The sequence below is a fragment of the Castanea sativa genome, chromosome 9 (assembly GCF_040712315.1).
Source record: "Castanea sativa cultivar Marrone di Chiusa Pesio chromosome 9, ASM4071231v1".
NCBI lineage: Eukaryota > Viridiplantae > Streptophyta > Magnoliopsida > Fagales > Fagaceae > Castanea > Castanea sativa.
The window spans coordinates 34,129,727-34,157,241 of NC_134021.1; the positions used below are offsets into that span (position 1 = coordinate 34,129,727).

The following is a 27,515-nucleotide window of genomic DNA, read 5'->3' on the forward strand; positions in this document are numbered from 1 at the left end:
TTTATCATTATTACTATAATTGGTGTACAGATCTTTGTCAATTATTATATACTAGCCAGTAACCTATGCAATGCTCGAGAAAGTAGGACATAACCCTTTTTGTCTAAATAAGAAATTTGATAATTATGATAACCAACGAACATTTATTATAATCGCAATGCCAACAATATAGTAGTTTTGCCATATTTTGAGTATTTATAAATAAAATATTTAGGGTTTAAATTCTCTCTTCTCTATTGCAACTATCAAATTATAAACAAATGAAATCAACAAATACTTTCAATGTTCTTTCTTAGAATTAAGAAGTTTGAAATTGGAAACGTTTTTTGGTTCTTAAAGTAGAGACTAAGAAACTACTAAGATTGTCCATGTAGGGCGCAAAGCATCATTCAATTTTCATAGAAAACTAGTTGCAACTTGCGCGATGCATGGAAATATAAATATTATGCAATGAAGTGTAATATATAAAATGTAACAATTACTTCAAGCATTTTCTATTTTTTTTTTCAAAAAAAAAAAAGATTTTTACACTTATTTTTTTAAATCTTTTTATCTCTACAAATATATCATTTTAATATTTTTTGTATATTTCATTAATATTTTTTAAGGTGAACCATATTCTTCTAACTTTGTTGTAGTGTGTTACATTTGCTTAATATACAACTCATCTTAAAAAAAATGTATATTATATAAATAAATAAAAAGGTATATGTATGGTTTTTATTAACTTTAAAGAAAATGAAAAATCAATTATTAACAGCAACAACAACAATAATATAGAAGTAATTACATTCACCTTCCTTGGGGTTTGAGGAAATGACACTCTACCCCAAACTTGAAAGAAAAAAATATTTTCACCCTTTACATTTGTTTGACCAAACTTTGTTAAATTAATATTAAAATATTGTGTACTAACCTGCCTGTGCTTAAGGTAGGTTCCAAAATTATCGTTAATTTTAAAATTAAATTCTCTTATTTTAAAATTTTAAATTAAAGTGTATTTCAAAACATGAAGTAATCTCTTTTGCTTTTTTTCCCCCTTTTCTCTTCCCAATGAGTTATGGAGATATTTTTCATTTAAAATGTTTTGGTATTTTATAAATTTGTATTTTAATTCTAAGGTTATGAGTAATGTCTTTACTAATCATGGTTAAACATTTATAAATAGATTCTTAAATAAATTTAAAAATTTTTGTTATTAATATAAACAAAATGGGAGAGTGTTATTACTTATTACCCCAAATATATTTAATAAGATCACCCTAAAAAAAAATTATCTCGCGCAATGCGCAAGTCTGCGACTAGTTATTGGTAAAAGACAATAGTTAGCGCAACAAACCATTTAGGTACTCGACATCATTTAATTTCGTTGTTAATCATTTGTTAGAATATGCAGATTAATCATCCAAAATCGCTTCAATTTAATAAGAAAATTAAGTAAGTTTACTAAAATATTTATGTAATTGGTTTTTATTTCATATCTTAATTTTTGCGTTGGGGGTATAATCATCTTCAATAATATGTGTTATACTTTTAAAAATAAAAGTGATTAAAATTTAGTTGTTACAGAAATCTATATTAAAAATATACAATATTTAGAGACGCAAATTTGAATATATGGTGTCCGTTTTATGAGTTTTATATCTTACCGTCGTCGAAGAGTATGAGAGCAAGTTAATTTGGCGTTAAAAACATGCATGCGGATGAATTGAATGTTACCATATCATGGACACAAGCATGTATTTGGTGAATAATAATAAAAATTACAAAGAGTTTAATAACTATTTTTGTTTTATTTTGAAATATCCCAGCTACAGTAATAGAACAAATACTATCTACCACAACACTCCAGATCACAGTAGCTTTTAGTAAAAGGCTGAACTCAAACAACTCTAAAAATTTCTATCCAACATTCCACAGTTTCATTTAAATAAAGAAAAAGGGAACATGATAGACTGAAGTAAATGAAATTCTACTTAGAATAGAACACCTATAACCTATTTGCAAATAGTATTTCCTCATTCTGCATTAGTTACAATAACTTGGGAGGCATTTAGTTATTGTTTGATGGTACAAGCAGGTGGATTCTGCTTGCCCGAAACGGTGGGCTTGACATTAACACAAGTGGAAGTAGCAAATCCTCCAGCTCCCTTGTATAGGAGATCAATGTCAGCAACCACCGCTTGTTGGCATGGAACACCATTACTGCAAATAAGCTTCACAGCTTCCTTTGTTGAAGAAGTGCCTCTAATGTTCTTAAAGCTAACATTGCTGATCTTAACTTTCGAGGGAGACTGAAAGCAAAACAAACAAACAAAAACCCACACAAGAATTTGATGTTAGTATATGTAATTTGTTTTTCTTTCTTTAACTTCTAACGTCAAAATGAGTGTATATATTTGTGATGTTTATAATAACCTTGTTTGAGCATTGATTGTTTGGGCAGTAGCCTTGATCAATGAGGATAGGATTGGCGACATTGTTCATGATAATATTCTCGAAATGCATATCTGAAGCACTTACAGGAGGGGAAGAAGGCCATGTTTTGATTCTAACACCATTCTGTGTACTGCTTAAGGTGCCACCAATTACTCTGATTCCTGAAACAGGTTGTTCATTCTGGTACCTTCCAAGACTTCCAACGCTGATACCATGGCCAGGTCCACAAGTTACTTGGTTAGCAGTAACATCTTGGGCTCCATCACCAATGGAGATGCAATCGTCACTTGTTCCAATTTTGGCATTGCTGATGGTGATCTTAGATGAACGTCCGATGTGGATTCCATCGGTGTTGGGGCTATCTCCAGGTGCAGTTATGGTAACATCTTGGATTTGCAAGTTCTTGCATCCCAAAACGTTTATGTGGAAAAATTTGCTGTCCTTCGATTGAATGTCACGGACTATTGAATTTGTGACGAAATCGAACCTTATATTATGTTCATGTTTACAAGTTAGACAAATCAAAACATCAAATATGAACGCCATAGTTTCATTTAAATATTGTCCTAAAAATATTTTCCTTTAAATATATTATCACAAAATGCTAACGCTTCTTTGAATTACTATATTAAAAAAAATTACAAATATATATCAATGAATGTGGTTGGTACTACTTCAACAATATTGTATAGAAAAGTCATTTTGTACCAAACAATTTGTCACAACTTGATGTTATATGTGAGTATGATTGGTGAACCATCACTTTGATCACCTTTAACCACCACTTTTTCTCCATTACACACAGTTGCACAAGTTAGGGTCATGGCACAGAAGTTGTGTCCACATTCCTTATTTGGTCTTTCTCATATATAAATTTTGAATTATATTTTTTGGTGAGTCATGACACCTCACTATATAAAGCTTACATCCAATTATTAATAATATGATAATATCCTTAACAACATTAAACGAATAAGTGCTTGAATTATTATTTCATGACGGTTACATTTCTTGAAGTTGTAGCGTCTGTATATATCTACATAAATATAAAGGAAATTTAAATGCTAATTATTAAGATTGAAATCTTACGATAGGAAGTAGTTTGCAGTTGTACTTTTCGTCACAATTATTTTTTTGCCATGCCGTTTGTCCTTTGCCATCAAAAACTCATCCACCTGACATAGTGAGACTGTCGATACGCTCAAAAGAAACCCAAAAGTCTTTACCGTTGAAGGAGGCAAGGTCTGATGGGGCTTGTAGGGTGCCTTGAAGGTTAAACTCAATAGCACCTTTGCATGGACCTAACAAAGTCACTACACCTAATCCAATTTTATTTAATTCTGGCACTTTTTATTTTTTTATTTACTTCTGTAATGCTCAAAAGCAATGCCACAATTGATCTTGACCCTCGGATTCTCTTGGTTGCATGTCTACAAGATTATTGGGCTTGTTTTAATCTCCTTTAAGCGAAAAATACACATAAAGAATATATATATATATATATATATATATATATATAAGAGATATCGTTTAAACCCATATATTTACATGTAATTAAACATATAATTGTTGTTATATTGCCTATTGAAATAAAAATAATAGTGTAATTATAAGCAATCAACAGGGACCCGCAGAAGTATTTTTGCTTATTAAACCTCCAACTCTTTCGGTTGCATTCGTGGGTATCGTAGACTTCTTTGAGGACATTGATCTGGGTAGGTTGGAGACATGAATATTTCTAGGATGGACTCCCACCAAGCATTCTTGACATTTGTGCAAAAAAAATTTTGATATGAGATAAATAACACTGTCTTGAAACAGTGTACCAAATGATCAATTTATATTGATTGATATGCAAGCCAGTGCAATTATCTATATAACTCTTTAATATGATAGAATAAAACAAACTCCTTTGATTCAATCTCTAAGAAGCCTTACAATCCAAAGGACTATGAAACTTGATCTTGAATCGTGTGTTATTGTCTCCTAGTTTAACGAGTAGTTGAACATATGTACTCTATTTGATGCGAGGGACGTTGGCTTAATCTCGTTCCAAATCAAAGGAACATGAAGGAAAATCCTTACTTTGATTTGAAGATGGAATGAGCCTTGCTTTTGAGGGAGTAGTGATGCTCTTTTGAACTTAGAGATGACTCTTTATTATGATAGAGTGTCGATAGGCTTTTTCTCTCTAAGTGTCTATCTTTTTTTTTTCTCATATGAGAAGCCTATATTTATAGGCGACTCAATGGTCATTGATTTGGAATTTTCACTCAGTATTTATTGAGATTTAATTACAAATTTTGAACTTCAATTTAATTTTCATCATGTATTTAATAAGAACTTTCCATGTGCGTCTTTATTCTGAAGTTGCCACATGGCTTTCTTATTTCACACAACCACATGGCTTGGACACATGTCATTTCAATGTGCGTCTTAGTAACTCGTGGGCTTGCCATGAGGCTTGATTTCATTTGTTGATTGTCTGTTGTTGACACATCATCAAATGGAAATTAATTGGATCGCAAATATTTGATCATGATCGATCAGGCGAATGCAAATACATCATCAAATTTTGATGTCTACAGCAGCATCTGCAATAGCTAGCCAAAGTAAGGAGCTAAGGTTCCTAAACTGACTGTGAGTATGGGAACATCGTATGAGTATATAATGTATTGTACCATCCTTTAATAGTAGACTTATTGAGTTGGGCTTAATCCCGTAGTGTTTTTTACAGTTTGGGTTTTTTTTCCCTATAAGGTCTCTGTGTGGGTGTGTATATTCTTCACTACATTGAAAATGTTTGTCCCTGAACAATGTCAAACTTGAATCTTGATTGCTTAACTATCCAGTTAATATTTGATTAAATTGATTAAAATTATCATTAAGCTATTCAAAGGATCTCACCTCATTTCTTATTACTGTGTTAGAAGTCACCCATTGGTTACTATTGCATTTTGCAAATTAAAGCTTTGTTATTTTCAGTCACAATCATTAGTAGTAGCTGAAAAAATAGCTATGTTTGCCTTGGAATGACGTAACATTCATATTTACATTACATGATATAATAATAATTGACTTCAATAATGTGTAAATAGTACGTAAGCAGTACTATTTTTTTTTTTTTGGGATATCAAAATAATATTGTTTAAAATGTAAAGGGTGTACAAGAGATTATATCAACGGGGATACCATCATATTTAAAATATATTTCTTATTTTCTAATTTTATTTAAGTAAACTTTATGCATATGCACAAGCCTAGATTGAATAATAATGACTAGTTCATACTAAGTTATCTTTTACGAACGCAAAACAAAAATACAAAACAAAACCAAAAATGTGAATATTTGTCATCTTGAATGAAAAATTTTTAATTTAGGTTTTAAAAAAAAGTAGTAGTTTTATTTTTATAATTTGATAAATAATATTAGGAGGATTTGAACCATGATTCTCTTACTAAATGATAGCGGGTTATGTCATTTGTCAATGACTTGCAGTTGCTTGATCACCCGTCACGGAGATGCTTGCTCGCCTTTCAACTCATCTTGTCCTTGGTGCGAGAGATGATATATGGAGGTGTGTCATACATCAGGTGTGTGACTTGAATATGAGTTGATTTTAAGGAAATTACAAGGGTAAGTGAAGTCTCCATCAATCATTGGGTTTTTCTAAGGCGTGATTGGTCAACTGACTCTATTTGATTTTATTACCGATCCTAGGTTAAGAAAAATGGCATTTTTCCTAATCTAATGTGAATGGGCAAAAAATCTTGAGTTTTGAGTTCGGAAGTCTGGTTACGTGTGTGGAAGGTTTTAGGCACCCCACAATGCTTGTCTAAATGCAGTCATTTGTTTTGGTAAAATCGTAATTTTAAGACATTGGCAATTGAAAACGACCTAAACCAATTACAGTTCACTGTTTTCACTTTTTATGTAAGACAACTGAATGAACGCTGATTTTTTATAATATTAAAATAGGTTTAATATTCTCTAAACAACTTTCAACTAAATTGTGGATTTTAGTTTTTTTCTTTAGCTAGTTCATTTGGTAAACTTTCTTGTCAATAAATAAAATGCATAGGATTCGAACTTCAAATACATTAAAAAAAAAAATCAGTTGGTATTTTGGCTTAATAACGAAGAAAAATTATTATAAAATGAATGCTATATATAGGTTAAAAATCTATTGTATCTTTAAAAGGAGTTTTTTTTTTTAATTTATTTTTTTGTAACTTCAAAGTGACTTAAAAAGGACTTTTTTTTACAAATTCACAACTTTCAATTTTTATGTATTAATGCTTATTAATCCATTTTGTATTATATATAAATATATTTTTTATCAAGTTGTGTAGTTTGTAACATATAATTACAGAAATACGAAGCACCTCATATGATTAAAAATAGTTATATGAATAGATGTAACAGTAAGAACCATATGTGATAAAAATAGTTATAAGAATAGATGTAAGTGGTTGGAATAGAAACACTAAGCACCTTATGTAAGAACCTTGAATGATAAAAATAGTTATAAGAATAGATGTAAGTGATTGGAACAAAAAGACTAAGAACCTTATGTGATAAAAATAGCTATTATATCCAGGTTAGTTTGACTAAGATCTTTTTTTCTCCTGCTTTAAAGGGTAGAGAGGCTCATAAATGGTTGCCGAACAACTGAAATCTACTAATTTCAGTAACTTCTAGGGTCTATTGACTAAGTGTATATTTAGGAATAACTTATCTAGTTTTTTTTGTTCAAAATGTGCTAAATTATATTCGTATGTTAAAAAAAAAAAAGAAAAAAATTGAAATTTAAAACGTTGTATATAAAACTAAAAGTAAAAAACGGAGCTTATAAACTCAACCCAAACTGACACTGAGTTAGCATTTAGTAGTTCATTTCTTGGATTAAACTGTTTCACGTAACCCCCTATACATTATACCACGTATATTCATCATCATCTTTTATCACATACCAAAACAAACAAAACATAAGTGACATGGAAGACATCTTTCTCTACTCATTTCTATCATTTCTCCTTGCCTTCATTGCTTTCAAACTCTTGCTTCAAACAAGAACACAACACAAACACCTTCCGCCCAGCCCTCCTTCTCTACCAATTCTAGGTCATCTTCATCTCGTTAAAAAACCTCTTCACCGTACTTTTCACCGCCTATCACAAAAATACGGTCATGTTTTCTCTCTTCGATTCGGTTCCAGACTTGTGGTCATCATATCATCCCCATCTGCAGTCGAAGAATGTTTCACCAAGAACGACATTGTTTTAGCGAACCGTCCTGGCTTATCAGTTGGCAGGCACTTAGGCTACAACTACACCACTCTGGTATCAGCCCCTTATGGAGACCATTGGCGCAACCTTCGCCGCATCAGTACCTTAGAAATCTTTTCAACAAATCGTCTCAACATGTTCGTAGGAATTCGAAGGGATGAGGTCAAGTGCTTGCTACGCAAACTGATGGGACTGACGAAGTTATACATAGACGAGGCAATCTTACAGACGAACATGACCCGTCATCGGCGTCATCGGAGGAAGAGTTAATGTCACTAAATGCTGCCAATAAAGCCTCGGCCGTTACAGGACCAGCTAGACAAACCAACGGGAAGGCATTAACACCCATTACTCCCCTAAAGACGTTACAAGAAGAATCATTAATACCCCAACGGGTATAATCCCCAAGGGTATATAAAAGCCCTCACAAACACCAAAACAAGGTACAGAAAATAGCATCACAACCTGAGTATATTCTTGATATTTCAATTATTATCTTCTTTCGTACTGACTTTATCATCGGAGGCGTTGTGGCAGGCACCACACCGGTGACCACTTGAACAAGTTCTTGCTCCCGCAGGGTCGTCAGAGCACTGCCAGGAGCCATCTGGACGAATCCTAGCAAACCGACGAGATATTGCTTCATCAGTTTGGCGCCGTCTGTAGGAACGACTTTCTTATACAACCATAACGTGGTTCCTACCAGCTCCAGATGGAATCTAACCAGGACTCAGCGGCCTTGGCACAGCAAGTGCGAAACCTCGCAGCCACCGTCGAAGAACTCACCAGGCAGAATCAAGAGATGAGACAGAGGTTACAGCAAGAGGAGAACTGGTCAAGAGCTGTCCAAGAGGACGAGGGGGATAGCCATGGAAGGAGTGACCGACGGAGAACGGTAACCCCAGAGGAACAGCATTCTGACATCCTCCAAGAGATGAGGAAGGAGATGGATGAATTAAGAAACGCTATCAAAGAAAAGACCGATCGAAGCCTGGATAAAATGGTCAGAGCGACGGACTCCCCTTTTACCATGGCAGTCCTAGAACGACCAGTACCAGCGAAATTTCGGCTACCTCAGCTTGAGCCTTTTGACAGGCTCAAAGACCCCCAAGATCACCTTAACACCTTCAAGATGACCTTAGGCCTTCAACAGCCCCCTGACGAGATCATGTGCCGTTCATTCCCCACTACGCTGAAGGGAGCTGGACGAGAATGGTTCACGAGATTGCCCACTTCGTCCATCGACAACTTTGAGCAGTTAAGTAATGCTTTCCTGCGCCATTTCGTCGGGGGGCAACGTCCCAAAAGACCAGCGGATCACCTACTCACTATTAAGCAAGGAGAGAGGGAGACCTTGCGATCGTATGTAAAACGCTTCACTCGGGAGACTTTAGAGGTGGACGATGCAGACGATAAGGTCCAGCTAACGACATTTAAGGCGGGGCTTAAGTCCAGAGAATTCGTCGTCTCGTTAGCAAAGAATCCGCCCCGGACGATGGCAGAGATGTTGTTGAAAGCTCAAAAGTACATGAATGCTAAGGACGCACTGGCGGCCATCGTAGACGAGGGGAAGCTAAAGACGGAAGGAAGAAAGGAAGACGAACGCAGGGGCCAAAAGAGGGAGCGTCCGAGCCGCCGGGGAAGTGACATCGACAGACGAAAAGACGAGAAAGCTCCACGACTGGTAAAATACACGCCTCTAATTATGCCTGTTGACAAAATTTTGACACAGATCCAGGATCAACACCACCTAAAGTGGCCGAGGCCCTTGCATTCGTCACCAAGTGTGCGGGACGAAAGAAAATACTGCCGATTCCACAAGGACCACGGCCATTACACAGAAGATTGCCGAGATCTGAAGGGACAGATAGAAGAATTGATACAGAAAGGAAAACTTCAGAAGTACGTAAGGAAGGGGGACTCCAACAGGTTCAGAGAGGGCGACACGAGCCAACGAGAGCCCTCGTCCAAAAACGAGAGTCGCCAATCTCAACCACAAGAAGTGATCGGAGAGATAAACACGATAGCAGAAGGACCTTTCGTCGGGGGATCGTGCAAGTCCCTCAAGAAAGCATACCAGAGACAAGTAAACAGTGTCCATACGGGACCCCCATTGAAACAAAGACGGACGAACCAAGATATATTCTTCAGCGAAGAGGACGCAAGGGGGATCAGGCAGCCCCATAACGACCCTCTGGTGATAGCACTCACGATTGAAGGATTCAATACTAAAAGGATCCTCGTCGACAACGGTAGCTCTGCAGACATTATGTACCTATCGGCCTTCCAACAATTGAAGCTAGGTCTTGGTAGATTGCGTCCGTTTGAGTCCCCCCTCGTCAGCTTTAGCGGTGACAAGGTATACCCCAAGGGCATTGTGACATTAAAAGTTACGATAGGCGCCTACCCGAAGCAGCAGACCCGTCATCTGGACTTCCTGGTTGTGGACTGCCCTTCTTCGTACAATGTGATCATTGGTAGGCCCACGCTCAACCGGTGGAAGGCAGCAACGTCCACCTACTGCCTAAAGATAAAATTCCCAACTGAAGACGGAGTCGGTGAGGTAAAAGGAGACCAAGTCTTGGCCAGAGAATGCTACCAGGCCGTGTTGGCTACAGGAGAAAACCACACATGGACGATCGAGAGAGAAAAAGAAGACAGAATGGAAGCCCTGGAAACGGTGGAACTCGTTGAGGGGGAAAGCTCAAAGGTGACGAGGATAGGTACAACCATAAGTCCCGAGATGAGGAATGAACTCGTCCGTTTCCTTAAAGGAAATTTGGACGTATTTGCATGGAGTCACGAAGATATGCCGGGCATACCATGCCAGGTAATCCAGCACGAGTTGAAGACAGATCCAGAGAAGAAACCCGTCTAGCAGAAACGACGGGTCTTTGCCCCCGAACGAAACCACGCAATCAAGGAAGAAGTCAACAGATTGCTGCAGGCAGATTTCATCCGAGAAGTTTACTATCCCGAATGGTTGGCCAACGTCGTGCTAGTAAAGAAAGCAAATGGAAAGTGGAGAATGTGTGTAGACTTCACGGACCTGAACAAGGCCTGCCCGAAAGATAGCTTTCCTCTGCCAAGGATAGATCAATTGGTAGACTCTACGGCTGGGCATAAATTACTAACATTCATGGATGCATTTTCAGGCTACAACCAGATAAAGATGGCTGAGGAAGATCAGAAAAAAACTGCTTTCATCACAAGCCAAGGACTCTACTGCTATAAAGTAATGCCCTTCGGACTAAAAAACGTAGGAGCAACGTACCAAAGACTGGTAAACAAGATGTTCAGCAGGCAAATTGGGAGGAATATGGAGGTATATGTGGACGATATGCTCGTCAAAAGCAAAGAAGAGTTGACTCACCTGGACGACCTGGGAGAGACATTTAACACCCTTTGGAGGTATCAGATGAAGCTCAATCCTAGTAAGTGCGTGTTTGGAGTAGCTTCAGGAAAGTTCTTAGGGTTCATGGTGTCCCAGAGAGGAATAGAAGCAAACCCAGAGAAGGTGAAAGCAATACTCGACATGGCATCACCCAAAACCATAAAGGAAGTCCAAAAGCTCACAGGAAGGATAGCTGCACTGAATAGGTTCGTCTCTAAAGCGACGGACAAATGTCTCCCATTTTTTTAAAACATTGAAGCAAGCGTTCACCTGGACTGACGAGTGTGAGGCAGCTTTTCAAGAACTCAAGCGCTACCTAGGCAGCCCGCCCATCTTGAGTCCCTCAAAAGCAGGGGAAAACCTTTATTTATACCTGGCAGCATCAGCCACGGCCGTCAGTGCAGCCTTAATTAGAGAGGAAGATAAGAAGCAGCTCCCAGTATACTATGTCAGTCAAGCCTTCCAAGGGGCAGAGGCCAGATACCCCAGGATCGAGAAGATCGTCTTCGCCCTAATAGTGGCTTCACGAAAGCTGCGACCATACTTCGAAGCACATCCTATCCTTGTAATGACGGACCAACCTATCCGAAAATCCATGAACAAGCCTGAAGCAGCGGGGAGAATGGTCCAATGGGCAATTGAACTCAGCCAGTTCGACATCGAATACCATCCCAGAACAGCAATCAAGGCGCAAGCTCTGGCAGACTTCATAGCCGAGTTCACCCTTCCAGAAGATGACGACGACCAAAAAGAGGTGGAACGGTGGACGATCCAGACTGACGGATCGTCAGTCTGGAAGAGGGGAGGAGTAGGGGTCGTTATAAACACCCCCGATGGAGAAAAACTCCAATATGGAGTCCAATTAAAGTTCCCGGCAACCAACAACGAGGCTGAGTACGAAGGCATACTGACGGGACTAAGACTTGGCAAAGCCCTCGGGATTAAGAACCTGCTTATTCAGAGTGACTCGAAGCTGGCAATAGGGCAGATCCGGGAAAAGTATGAGGCGAAAGAAGAGAGGATGCAGAAGTACCTCAAGCTGATTAAACATTTGGCCTGTGGGTTCGATAAGTTGGATTTCGTTCGGATCCCAAGAAGCCAGAATGCCGCGGCAGACGAGGTCGCCAAAATGGCCTCGTCCGAAGAAGAACCAACGAACAGTGAAATTCTCATGGAGATTCAGAAACACCCCAGCATCGAAGAAGTCCCAGTATTCTCCATCCAGAACATAGGTGGATGGATGGAACCGATCGTCTCGTATCTCCAAGACGGGCATCTCCCTCGTGACTCAGCGGAAGCCAGGAAGGTTAAAGCAAGGGTGGCTAGGTTTACAATTTTGAATGATACCTTATACAAAAGGGGGATTTCCTTGCCTTATCTGAAGTGTCTCGACGAGGAAGAAGCCAAGTACGTCCTCCACGGAATCCACGATGGGATTTGCGGAGACCACGCCGGGCCTAGATCCTTGGTAAGCAAAGTTGTTAGAACAGGATATTTCTGGCCAACCATGCAGGAAGACGCCACGGAGCTCGTCAAGAGGTGCGATAAGTGCCAGAGGTTCGGGAATGTCCAGAGGTTGCCAGCAGAAAAGATGACGACGATTACCTCCCCGTGGCCATTCGCACAATGGGGGATTGATATCGTCGGCCCATTACCCCAAGGAAGAGGACATGTAAGGTTCTTGCTCGTCGCTATTGATTACTTCACTAAATGGGTCGAAGCCGAGGCAATGGCAACGATCACAGAAGCAAGAATCCGTAGCTTCGTGTGGAGAAATATAGTCTGCAGGTTCGGGATTCCAAGAACAATTATTTCGGATAATGGCCGGCAGTTCAACAGCCAGGGATTTAGGGACTTCTGCTCGGGGCTAGGCATCAAGAACAAATTCTCGTCACCTGGACACCCGCAGTCAAACGGACAAACAGAAGTAACTAATCGAACCCTGCTCAGGATCCTCAAGGCCCGGCTAGACGAGGCTAAGGGCGCATGGCCGGAAGAATTGCCCAATGTCTTGTGGGCCTACAGAATGACGGCAAGAACCCCAACGGGAGAGACACCTTTCAGGCTCACCTATGGCACCGAAGCTGTAATTCCCGTCGAGGTAGGGATGGCCAGCATCAGGCGAGAAGTGTTCCATGAGGAGGACAACGACGACCAACTTCGAATCAATCTGGATTGCTTAGACGAAGTTAGGGATAAGGCCTCGGACGTGACGAAGAAGTACCAACAGAAGATGAATGAATACTATAACAAAAGGGTCAAGCTCAGAAGACTAGAAATTGGCGACCTCGTCCTACGCAAGGTGACTACTGCAACTAAAAACTCCGCCCACGGGAAGCTCGGTCCCACGTGGGAAGGACCTTATAGGGTCGTGCACTACTCCCGACAAGGTAGCTATCATTTGGAGACCCTAGACGGACAAAGACTCCCACGACCCTGGAACATAGAACATTTGAAGAAGTACCACCAATAGATATAGATCAAGAATATACCAATTCCTCAAAATTAATGAAATGATGGTTCAAATGATGTGCTCATACAAGTACCAAATATCGGAGAGTTAGAAATAAAAAAGAAAATGCCTAAGTAATAAGATTCCGCATCGACGGATGTACATTACTGATGAAGGCAATAAAAATATTTTCTTAAGTAATAAGATTCCGCATAGACGGATGTACATTACTGACGAAGACAAAAGCAAAGAACTTTTGTCTAAGTAATAAGATTCCGCATAGACGGATGTACATTACTGATGAAGACAAAAGCAGCGAACTTTTGTCTAAGTAATAAGATTCCGCATAGACGGATGTACATTACTGACGAAGAAAAAAGCAGCGAACTCTTGTCTAAGTAATAAGATTTCGCATAGACGGATGTACATTACTGACGAATACAAAAGCAGCGAACATGTACATTACTGACGAAGACAAAAGCAGCGAACTTTTGTCTAAGTAATGAGATTCCGCGTAGACGGATGAACATTACTGACGAAGACCAAAGCAAAAAAGAAAAAAAAACGCCTAAGTACAGTGATAACGTTCCCATCAAGTGGACGAACATTACTGACGAAAAAAAAAAAAACATTTTTATAGCAGAACATGTGAAAGTAGATATGATATAAAAGCCTAAAAACCAAAGGCCATTGTTTGTACGAAAAACAAAAGAGAAACCCATAAACACTGGGCGAAAAATACACCTTTAAAATGTTCTGGAAAGCAACCCTTACAACACAGGGCACAAAAAAAAAGAGGAAGATAATTTTTTGCGAGACAAAAAACAAGTTCAAGTGTCCAGATCAACATCGTCTTCAGCGGGGACTTCAGGAGCAGCAGCTTCAACGACTGGAACTTCAACAGTAGGAAGGCCTTCAGGAGCGTCAGCAGCCGCGGCTTGAGCAGCCTCGTCAGCTGAGATTTCCCTGTCTACCTCCTCCATATCCAACGTCTCCAGGTCGATCCCAGAAGGATGCTTGAGGAAGTACCTCCTTAGAAGCTCGAAACCTTTGAAGTACCAGCTGAAGAGTACAGAATTGTACTCCTCCGTCTGCTGGAATCTTCAATCGCTCTGGAGGCGACGACCTTAATCTTTTCCTTCGCAGCTGCCAGCTCCCCGTCTTTCTCAAGCACGAGCTGCTGCTCTACCTTCAGTTCGTCATCTAGCTTCCTAGCTTCCTCCCTGGCTTGTTGGGCGCTCTCCATTGAAGCAACTAGTTCCCTCTTCAGCTTTGAATTCTCCATCTCCAAGACCTTGATCCGGGTTAGCAAAGACTCAACCTTAACCTCCTGAGCAAGATACTCAGACGAGAGGTGAACAGTCTCCCCCAGCACCTAAAAATGTACATGTTAGTTTATACACGGCGACATTTAGCTCAAATCAAACCAGCGTAAAAGACATGTATGTTACCTGGACGAGCTTCTGGAGATGACGACCCATCAGTCTTCTGCAGTCACGACTCCACGAGCCCGGTCCATCGCCAGCTTTTTGTCATCCCAAATTGTCGAAGAAGAAGTAGCTTCCTTCCCCCTCTCCGCGGTACGTGGCCTCTTCGAAGCGGGGGTCGGGATCTCCTCTATCGAAGTAGCCGGCGAGGCCGTCCTCGTAGTATCGGCTCCAGAAACCACAAGAGCAGACGAAGTAATCGGTGTGACGGAGGAAACTTTCCCCTTCACCCGAACCACTTTCTTCCCAATGGCGGACAGAGGTTCGTCCTTCTTGGATCGCATCCTCTCGTACATTCCCTTATTGAATTTAGTCGTCATCTCTGCGAGAGAAGAAAGCGTTAAAAAAAAAACAGAGCAAGTAAATACGAATGTAGATCTGACGAACCCAAACACTTACTCTTCTTCCCTTCAATATTGAGACTCCGGAGGACGAAGGGAGATGGATCGGGGCCTAAATTGTAAAAAGCAAGAGTCCGAGGATCTACCAAGTCGTCCCAGTTTTCGATAGACTGAGCATACACAATGGCTGCCTCGACACGCTCCTTGTACCTGCTTTTTAGCTTCAGTCTCCTTTTGACTGTAAAAAAGAAGAAGGAGAATTTAGCAACGATAACACCGGACTCAACAAGGAAAGGAAAGGAAAGGATACTGATGCACCTAAAGTCGGGGTTCCCCACCGACGAAGCAATCGGGGGATATCTCCCCAATCCTGGTTAGAGGGGGTCTCAAAGTCGTCCCCTGACACAAACACAAATCTGGACTTCCAGTATCTGAAGGACGAGGGTAAGCCCTTGATGATTCTGGTTCTTCTCTCCCAAGGTACTAGCTCATAATACCCATACTCCTTCGACTCTTTCAAACGATACAAATAAACAAGCTCGTTTACCTTGATCATATCCCCATTAGCAGCCAACCATATCTCCATACAGTTGACTACAATCCTCCACGAATTGGGCATGAGCTGCCTAGGAGCAATGCCCAAATATGCTTAAAGCTCCATTACAAAAGGGTGGACGGGAAGCCTTAATCCACAAGTGAAAGCGGCCTCATAAAAGCACACTTCACCTGGAAAAAACTGACAAGCCCTCTCCTCGTTAGTAGGCCGACGAACCCGAACTCGCTCTGGAAACTGAAACCTATCTCTAAACCTACCCACAGCCTCGGAATCTAGGCCACACGCCTCCACAAGGGCATGGAAAGCCTTAATTTCCCTAAAGGACGACGCGGCAGTATCCCCCTCCATAAGGTCACCACTAGACGATAACCCCGTCTCTAGATCACTAGACCTAATCTCAGACATCTGCCGTTGTTCCCTCACTAAACCCTCAAACCAATCAACTGACCGGCGAAGCAGGGGAAACAAATCGCCCAAAACAATGCCTAAGCTATTACCCGCAAAAACAAAACCCTCCAAATTGGGAAAAACGCCTAAGGACCCTCCTAAAAGAGCAAAAAGAAAGGAAATCGAAGGGCAAGTTTCTCTAACTTCTAAACTACCGACCATGGACACCCAGATAAAACACTGGTAAATAGGAAAGTACTTAAAAACAAACAAACAAAAAAGCAGAAAACAAAGAGAAAATCAAACGTTTGCAAAAGAAAAAAAAAAAGAGGGAAGAAAGAAAAATGGAATGGGAAACATACCTCGAGGAGAAGAAACAAGAAGTCCAACACGCACCAGCTCAGAGGAAAATGGAGAAATAGGTGAGAGAGAAAAAGCTAGGAAGGACAAACTGAGAAGTAGAAAAAAAAATGCAAGATGAAGTAAGGGAGAAGAAGTTTAAAAACCAAATGAAGGTGAAACTGAAAATCGGCGGGAAACCCAAGGGACATAATTCTCCGCCAACCACATCACGCCACGTGGCCACGACCCACGTAACGCCGCCACCATGCATTCAATGCGGCACGGAATCCGGAAAAAAAAAAAAAAAAAAAAAAAAAAAAAAAAAAAAAAAAACTGTTCGGTTTCCACAATCGTCACTGACGACCGTGAAACCCGGGGGGCATCTGATGGGACTGACGAAGTTCTACATAGACGAGGCGATCTTACAGACGAACATGACCCGTCATCGGCGTCATCGAAGGAAGAGTTAATGTCACTAAATGCTGCCAATAAAGCCTCGGCCGTTACAGGACCAGCTAGACAAACCAACGGGAAGGCATTAACACCCATTACTCCCCTAAAGACGTTACAAGAAGAATCATTAATACCCCAACGGGTATAATCCCCAAGGGTATATAAAAGCCCTCACAAACACCAAAACAAGGTACAGAAAATAGCATCACAACTTGAGTATATTCTTGATATTTCAATTATTATCTTCTTTCGTACTGACTTTATCATCGGAGGCGTTGTGGCAGGCACCACACCGGTGACCAGTTGAACAAGTTCTTGCTCCCGCAGGGTCGTCAGAGCACTGCCAGGAGCCATCTGGACGAATCCTAGCAAACCGACGAGATATTGCTTCATCACAAACTATCAAAAAACTCGTGCCAAGGTTTTGCTAAGGTAGAGTTGAAATCTATGTTCTCGGAGTTGACATTTAACATTATAATGAGAATGGTGGCAGGGAAGAGGTACTATGGGGAAGATGTGAAAGACGTGGAAGAAGCAAGGGAATTCAGGGAGCTAGTGAGTAAGGTGATAAAGATGTCTGGGGCATCGAATCCAGGAGAATTTGTGGCGGTTTTGCGGTGGATTGATTATGGGGGTTTGGAGAAGAAGTTGAAGGGCTTTGCCAAGAGAACAGATGTGTTCATGCAAGGACTAATCGACGAGGCTAGGAACAAGGACGAGGAAGGGTAAAAACCATGATCAATCATCTGCTTTCTTTGCAAAAATCACAAGCGGAATACTACACCGACCAAATTATCAAAGGGCTTATGTTGGTAAGTGCCACACTGCTTTAATTTCTCTCTTCATTCTAACCCATACTTCATCTCTAACTTGGCTCCACCCTTCCTATCCTTTGGGTGAACAAAAATAAAAATTCTAGGTCACACACTTACACATTTTGTCACAATTTAGACATTTGATAAAGTGTAATTAGATTATGTTTTGATAAGTATTATTGGTGTACCATATATAAGTGGTGTGATCCAATCATGTGTTAAAAATATATTGTATATTTAAAATTTAATTTTAAATGAAGAATTATTGAAAACTAGAATTGAAATACTTCCTTTAAAAAAAATTCAATTAAAATCCTTTTTTTAAAATATTCATTCAAAATATTTTTAAATAGATTTTTAAAGTGAATCTTTTTTTCAATAATTAAATTTTCATAATTTTTTTAGAATTTCTTATACTTATATTTTGAAAAAAAATGAAATTTCATGTATGACATTTTTTATACAAGGAGAGTCAGGGACAACTCTACATAGAAATTAAGAATTATTAATAAAAAAAATTATATACATAATTATATCTATTTTGGCTACTCTAAAAAAAATATTGAACACCCTACCTTAAGAATTCAAAGAATTTGAGTTTAACAAAAATAAAAGTAATGTTATAGACATAACAAAATGTCACAACATTCCTAAATTAGCTTGCCAACTCATAGATGAGCCCACCACAATCTTAATTATTTTTTTTTTTTTTGTATTCTAATTTAGGAATGTTTAATTTTATATATATATATATATATATATATATATATATATATATATATATATATATATATATATATATATATATATTTGTCATTTTGTTGAATCGCTAGCATTAACCACAAAAATAATCTTGATCCACCAAACATAGTCCTTAACTCCCTAAATAATAATAAAATCAAATCCCAATTAATAACAACAAATATAGGCCGGCCAAACAACAACAAATAAACATAACATTCAACAAAAAAACTCATTCAAAAACGAAAGATAAAATCCCTAATATCTTAGATTCATAACTTATCCATTCCATTATACAAAGAATAATTTATAATTTCATCTATCCTTAAAAATGGAACCACGAGATATAATATGATTGTAAGTTTTCCTTTGTTGTGCTAGCAACTTTGCTCTTCTTGACTTTATAGTTGTCGTAGCTCTACTCTCTTTGATGTCTTGGCTTGCATTTGCAACATATATTATCCATTGTTCTCTCTCTCTCTCTCTCTCTCTCTCTCTCTCTCTCTCTCTCTCTTTATTATTCTCCTCTCAGCATTTTCAATTATCACTTTATCTCTTAGTAGTCTATTTTTTTCCTTTTAATTTTTTAAGTAGATGCAATTGTAAAACTTCATGCATATAGCTTTTTTTTAACTTCGAAATATTTATGTTACATTTTTATTAAATTTTTTACAATTAAAATTTTTTTAATGACTAACCCAACAAAACAAAAAAAAAGCATAGAGCTGCTGCTATTTAAAAAAATTGAATAAAAATTGGGAAATTATCTCTCTCTCTCTCTCTCTCTCTCTATATATATATATATATATATATATATATTATATAATGGAGCAGATTAACAAGCCCAAAATCATATCATTTTGTTACATGTTACACAGGGCCGCTGTACGTGTATTACAGGGTGGTCACAACTCACAAGACCATCCTGATTTGTCAAAAAATGTAAATATATATATATATACTTGCAAGTACACACACACTAAACTAATCTATTTTGACCACCCTAATAAAAATATTGACCACTCTGATTTGAGAATTACAAGAATTTTGATTCAATAAAAATAAAAATAATACTACATTCACAAAATTTTTATGGTAATTTCATAACAAATCTTATATGATAAGCGGAAATCGGTTATTAATTCTAATTTGGCTCTAATATTGACATCACTTTTTATACCACTAATAACAAATTGTTGTATAAGTTTTATTATAAGAAAAATGTTGTAGATGTAGCATTACTCCAAAAATAATTTTGGCTCTTCAAAAATAAATATTGTAGTCTTAAGTTCTCCTTAACAGTGCCGACAGTTATGCTCTTTTTGGCTTTGTAGTGGCAATAATTTTGCTTTCTTAGTGACTCATCTCATAGTTGTAGCAACCATCATCCATTTTTCTTTCTATTCTCTATTGTCATTTCAATTCTCTTACTTGATTACTCTAATCTCTTCATTCTCATTTTCCATTTTCTCTCTTATCAATCTTTTTCTTTTTCCTTTCTCTTTGTTAGTGGAAAACAACATGGTAACATGCACTTCATGTATTTTCGTAAGTTTTTTTTTTTTTTTTTGTGATATCGATATATCCAAGTTATTTCCTTATTAAATTTTTTATAATTGAAATTTCTTAGTGACCACTCTAAAAATAATTTTGTATAATTTTCATTTCTTTACACAGTTTTTATTTTTATATTTTTTAATGTGACTCTTATATGGGTAGATAATGGAGGAGGGAAGAGGTGGGTTTGAATCACTGAGATGTGACACCAGATGCTATTACTATTATACTATCACTTCAAACCTAATTATAGCTATTTGTTAAAATGCCTCCCAAATATTTTTCTTTCTTTTGGGTAAGATTCTAATGTTATGAAAAAAAATATTTTTTTTTCATAAGGTATCACATCAATTCTTTTTTTTCATTCTTCTTATTTTTCTAAACACATATTGGCAGGTCTTGATACTTGCAGGAACTGACACATCAGCAGTGACATTAGAATGGGCAATGTCTAATTTGATTAATCATCCCGACGTGTTGAAGAAGGCTAGAGTAGAGTTGGACACTCAAATTGAGCAAGATAAATGGATAGATGAACAAGATGTTCTCAAATTACGCTACCTCCAATGTATCATCTCAGAGACATTTCGATTGTACCCTCCTGGCCCTTTGTTAGTACCTCATTCGTCTTCTGATGATTGTACTATCGAAGGATATGATATACCACGCGACACCATGTTATTGGTCAATGCATGGGTCATACATAGAGATCCTGAGTTATGGGAAGATACTACTAGTTTTAAACCTGAGAGATTTGAAAATGGTGAGGTTGACCCACATAAGTTAATGCCTTTTGGATTAGGGAGGAGGGCTTGTCCTGGGGCAGGCCTTGCCCAACGTACGATGAGCTTGACTTTGGGGTCGTTGATTCAATGCTTTGAGTGGGAAAGGACTACTAAAGAAAAAGTTGACATGACTGAAGGTAATGGACTCATCATGCCAAAAGTCGTCCCATTGGAAGCCATGTGTAAAGCGCGCCCTCTCATGCATAAGGTTCTTTCTAAATCTATGCATGATATTTGAACTGTGTCCTTGGGTTTTTAGTGAGTAGCTTAGCTATATTTGTAAACACTTTCATCACAGGGTGAGTGATACTGTAATTTATACAGCCTCTTGAAATTTATAAAAAAATTAACTAGGAATATTTGCCCTTGTTCTGCAAATCCTGATGATCCACTGAAGACTACTAATAAGACCATGCACCTGGGCCTAAAAGTATGTTTTCTTCCATTATTTGCACTAGTGTTTAACCCGCACAATGTATGGGATCATTTTACAAATTAAAATACTTTGCATTCAACATAAACTTAGTTCTCCCACTTCCACTACATACATTCAAACTTAAATAATGTAGTATATTTAAACATATAGTATCCAATATTCCCAAAAAATGTTAAGACACTAGTATCTTAGAATCACTTCATGTGTGTCATTCCCTCCTCAGAGGGGCCACTTGGAGTATCACAAAATGAGTTCGAACAAAGGGAATTCTCCATAATGCTCCTCTATCTTCAAAAACATTTAATATTTCCTTTCAAAGAATATTTTTGTTTTTATGAGCTTCCACACCTAAGAGAAAATAGCATTTATCTAAAAAAAGGAATTTATCTTTAAGAAAATAAAACTTAACTTACAATTAAGCATCATGTCAAGCTTTTGTAGTCCAAGAAGATTGACATAAAAATCTGAACTTGGTGCATATTTACAATGAGTTATTTGTCTGTAATCCTCCTTTAACAACCATCTATTCTAGAAAAAAAATTTGTTGTTTATTATAACCAAATATAAACATCAATATTTATGCCAAATCAATATCTAATTTCTTGTTTCTATTTAAATGAAATTGTTATATAACTGGAAAAAAAAAACATGGGATAACTTTAAAAATATTATCTATTTAAACAACATATAAAGTGAAGAAATTGCACCCTAGAAGTACATGCATATTTAGTGGAGGACCATAGTCAAACGTTATTATGATCCTTCATAAATTTTGAAAAATTGCTCAAAGAAAGCTTCTAAATAAACCACACTACAGGCAATATTTATCACAAAGATAGACACCTTCTAAATGTGTAGATTCTACAAATTTCAAAAGTATGCATTCAATAGGTGTTGTGCCATTAGAACTAAAATCAAATGTCATATCAAAGAACTTCAGCTTCATCTCTAAGCCATAAACCAAGCATAATTTAAGATATAGAAATTAAAAAGTAACTTTTTTGTAAATTAATCGAAGGATTTATATACAAATATTTTCTACATTAGATACACTATCCATATACATAGCTTAAATTTAGAAATAACCTTTCCCAACTCATTGTAGGTAATTCGTAAAAGATGGAAAAGTGAGTTATTTAACCAAATAAATTTAAGTATCATATTGTATAGCCGTTGCCCTCGGCCTCATCAATAATAGATAGATAACCAAAACCAAGCTAGCCCAAATACCCAAAATGGCTTAAGTTTCATGAAAATGGCAATGACTCAATATAACATTTATCCTCAACTCCAAAAATTGCAAATGACTTCAATAAAACAAAAAGGAAGCACCAATTCACTTGAAGTTCAATAAGGGCAGCACTATGAGCTAAAAAAATCAAAAAATTATGTTGGACTTAGGAAGCACTAATTGGATATGTTGCTTGTGATTCTCTTTCAATGTTTTATAGAGCATTAAGCTCCACCGCAGGAGATTTTTATCTGTATAGAAACAAAGGAAGACAGATTAAATGAGAATTAAAAATAAAACTGGAGGCCTTTCATTAAACATCTAGCAAATATAGTAATTTAATCTTATTTGACATAATCATTACGGAAAAATAAACAAAAGATACGGTTTATAGAGCTTAAGTATTATCTTCCAACTCAAATCCTATAGTCTAGGCTCACTACAACAAATTAGACTTTTTTCAAGGGTCAAAAACCCTAAAAAAAGTATTAAAAAACCTTGAAAGAAGTTATTTTAAGAGTCTAACCAACCCTTGATAACCTTTGAAACATATACCGTCGAAAAAGAAATTTCGAGAGCCTTCGTGCCCCTCAAAACAAGTGCTCTAATCTTATTTTGAGGGTCAAGAGACCCTTAAATAACCTTTTACCAAGGTTTAAAAGATTTATACTTACAACCTTTGATAAATAAGGTTATTTAAGGGGTCTCTTGACCCTCAAAATAAGATTTTATTTTATTTTTAAAAAAAAACCACAATCATGCACTATATATATATATATATATATATATATATATATACATTCATGTTGAAACTACCATATTGAAAAAGCATAAATCATAGTAAAAGATAATAGAACAACGGGAAGAAAAGTTAGACATGGTAGCAAGTGGTGGTGAATTATCAGTTTAGCAAACACACAGGTCTAGGCCTATCACTTATCAGTTTAGCAAAATCAAAAACAACACAAATCCCTCAATGATTTGAAAGTCCACTATGCAGCAACAATGGAGAACCACAAGAAATCATCACTGGGAACTGGGAACTGGGAACCTGAAAGGCAGATACAATATCATAAGTATGGCCTTGAAAATGAGACCCCTAAATTGTCCCTCATGCAAATTTTGTGGCATAATGCATGGTACAGCATATAAGTGCAGCAGGGAAGCCTTGATGATGCCAGGTCACTACATGTATATGCAAATCGATTCACAATCCTAAAGCATTTGGTAAAGTTGCTAAAAGCATATATATTTGCGTATAACTCTATAAAGTAGGAAAACAATGAGAATTTAAAAAATACACCATGATTTTGAAACTCTTGTTCAACAAATTCCAGTTAAACAGGGAGAACTTTATCAACATAGTCAGATAAAAAGTGGAGTAAAATCAGCCACATCTGCTTGTAGAAGATTATAAATGCATCTATGTCAATCTGAAAGTAAAAAGTCATCCCAAAGAACAAAATTGAAATGAAAAGCTATTCTCTTCAGTATTCTATCAACTACGTATGATTAGTTGAAAATACTCAGATATCTAATTAGCATCCTATAAGATTATTAAGAAAGCTTTAACGTGCAGGTAAAGCAGGAATCACATGTGACAAGGAGAACTCATGGTGCACAATTACTTTATCAGGGAGCTTCTTTACAAACTGCTCTCTCGCATATCTCCAATCTGAGGCACTGAAAACACACAAAAAAAAAAAAAAAGTTGTATTAGAGTATGTACAAGCAGAACTCTTTTGTGGAGCAACTATTATCTAACAGAACATAATGATCACTTATATGAAAATAAAATCTGAGATGGAAGATTGAGAAGGCCAAGAAAGACAAAAAGATCTCAGACTAAGGGTAGGTTAAGTACATTAATGTGTCAAAGATACTTATTAAACAAAGAAGACACAAAAGATGAGATATATGACACAATGACCTTGTAACAAGTAACTCGAGCAGTCACACATCTCTGTAAGATAAGATTGACTGCAAAATTGTGTCAAGTTTGTGTGAAAACTTACATGATAATTTTGGATAGATACTGTATACCTGCTACATGGAAACTTTTCACCATTGAAGACAAAATTATGCGATTGGAATAGGCAGAAGAAATATTTTACGCAAAACATTTAAACCAAGCCCAAAACTTCGAAAAAAAATTATTCTTCTAACCTGAATTTTTTTCTTTGGAAATTAACACAAAAACACACAGTGGTTCTTTAACTCATAACCTCAGTCTCTACCTCATTCTTCTAGGAAGAGGAGGTGTCATTGGAGCTAGAGATCAAGGGCCTCCCAACTGAAACTTAAATCCCGCATTACTAGATAAAGCTCACACCTGTTACTTTCCTTTCAGCCTTCAGCAATTTGGGTAATGTTGAAATAGCATTCTAGTAAATTTTAGTACCTCCAATGGAATGTTTTTTCAACTGTATATAAATATAAACACATGCCTGGAAAATTAGAAGGTTAAATATGATGGTGTCCTGGCATAGCCTTAACCAACCGCTCCATTTCAACAAGGATTTACTGGACCCAATAGAGGGAACCGATAATAATTTGAGCACTCATTGGAGCTTGGATAAAAAAAGGTGATTAATTTAAATATAAATATAAATATTTTAGTGAGACCCCTAAATTGTGTCTCAAAAAATGGAGACGTAGATATTATGTACAAAAATGGAATTTCAAATTCAAACTCCAAATATTTTTTCGACAAAGATAACAACTCAGTGTAAACAACTCAACAAGTCAATCCAAATTTATCCAATAGTACTAAAACAGTCACTAGCTTGAGTTAATCTTCATACCTTAGTGATCACTACTAGATTGGGCTGATTGCGAGGTGATATAACTGAACATCCGCATCATCATATTGTCATAATGTGCTCTTTGTTCAGCCATTTGACTAGCTTGTTGTTCCTCAAAATGTCTTCTTTGTTCCACCATTTGAATAGCTTGTTGTTCGAGCATGCTTTTGAGGTGCTTTACTTCTCCTTTCAACTCTGCATCAGCCTCTATTCGTTTGTGTTCAGATTCTAAGAGTTTTTGTTCAGATTCTTGGAGTCGCTTCTCAAGATCATACATTCTAGATGAGGAGGAACCCCATAACATGGTAGGAGTGACTCCAGCCCCATAGCCACGAACTCGTCCATGACACTCAGGTCCAAACACCTCCACAAACATTTGATCTTGAGATATTTGCAATGCCCCCTCATTCACTTGAGTAGTAAGATTCCTCAATGCCACCTAAAAAGAAAAGTAACTTGCAACAAAACCACATAAAAATATACTATCTATATTAATATAATTAGAAAATTTCATACCAATGCATCTTGTGTTGATTCATTTACTGCTTGCCCATTAGCTTGCACATGAGTGATGTCAAATAATTCAATTCTATTAGGGCTATGACCTGTCTTCTCTTTCTACCATTTGAAAAAACAAATAGAATAGTGAGAAATAAAACCGGATAAAGGTTGAAGCTTAATAAGATAACAAACCCCAAGGCATCATACAATAATTTGAAGATGAAGCAAATATAACATTAACCATAAAAAATATTGCATTTCAATCAAAAGCTACCAAGAAAAATATACTCTCAAACGTTACATCAAAAACATGATCCGATACTAAAATAAATTTACCCTTTAAGAATCGATCGAGCCTATGAAGCATACTTTTATATGTACCGCCCATCCGACAACCCATGCACATTCAACGCAACAAAATCTAGAAAAACTAAATATAACTATATAAAAATGGCTTTGCTAACTAATGAAAGTAACAACAATCACACCCCATATATGAAACTAACAATTATATTTTGAATTGTGGATAGTAAGCATTTTGCTTAGATATACCTCTTCCGCTCTACGTTGTTGGAAACTTTTTGAACCAGAAGTGTGAATAATATCGTTTTTGTCCCGATCTTCCTTGTTTTTCAAACACAAGTCCTACATTTAAGAATGATAAGTCAGTCCCATAAACCAACAAATCCACAAGACAATAGTTAAGAATAAATTCGATAAAAAATTCTTTGTAATAGTACCATATAATCTTTCTGGCTCCACAAATCCACGAGACAATTCCAATCATCCTTCTCGAGTCCGGGTGAAACATTTGCTCGTGCCTCTTCAATTGCTTCACCATATGGCTTAAACCACTTTTTTTTTAGGGAGTCACGATAATTTGAGTAAGAGCTACCCATTTGTCGCCAAACCTCTTGCTCTCGACCCTCAACTTTTAAATACTCCTAAAATAGAATTAAACATAAATACACAAATAAAAAAATCATAGAAGCTGCTACTAGATTTTATTATACTACTTACCAATACTTTATCAAAAAGCTTCCTCTTGTTGATGTATGGTACTTTTTTCCAATCTGTGAACTTTAGAGGTACATTTTGTTGTGCCCTAACAAGTGTTGTACATTCATTTATTAAATCACGAGAATGAGGCCCTACAGGTCTTCCATTCAACCAACCAATCTCATATCTTTCCCCTCTCTTGAACTCTTTGGCCAGTTTAAGATTCCGAGTAGGCCCACGCCCTTTCTTCTTCCCTATGGGGAGAAAAATAAAAATAAAGATCATCTCAACTTACTAGAATAGTATCTTCAATACAGTATTAAAGAACTTGAAAGCATAATTTGAAACTTACCTTGATGAGTCAGATTATTTCTACTTCCATTAGCACCACTTGTGCCAACTCCTCCTTTGCTACCTTCGTTTGCCATTAATAGAATCCCCTTACTTTGATCAATCCAATATATGTTAGCACTATTTATCATATGCATATTTAATTAGTTTAGTCA

At 37.2% G+C, this 27,515-nt stretch overlaps 1 protein-coding gene and 2 pseudogenes across 1 annotated transcript; 1 reads left to right on the plus strand and 2 right to left on the minus strand.

The window, feature by feature from the left end:
- Positions 1-2,057: 2,057 nt before the first annotated feature.
- On the minus strand, positions 2,058-4,146 carry LOC142609082 (exopolygalacturonase-like; annotated as a pseudogene).
- Positions 4,147-7,437: 3,291 nt separating this feature from the next.
- Positions 7,438-21,276, plus strand: LOC142611301 (cytochrome P450 81Q32-like; annotated as a pseudogene).
- Positions 21,277-25,380: 4,104 nt separating this feature from the next.
- On the minus strand, positions 25,381-26,909 carry LOC142609083 (uncharacterized). Its single transcript, XM_075780716.1, has 4 exons — positions 26,751-26,909; positions 26,563-26,655; positions 26,026-26,127; positions 25,381-25,948 (listed from the first exon to the last, which is right to left on the minus strand). The coding sequence occupies exons 1-4, from the start codon at positions 26,907-26,909 to the stop codon at positions 25,511-25,513; spliced, it is 792 nt and encodes a 263-aa protein (XP_075636831.1). The 3' UTR covers positions 25,381-25,510.
- Between the last annotated feature and the right edge of the window lie 606 nt (positions 26,910-27,515).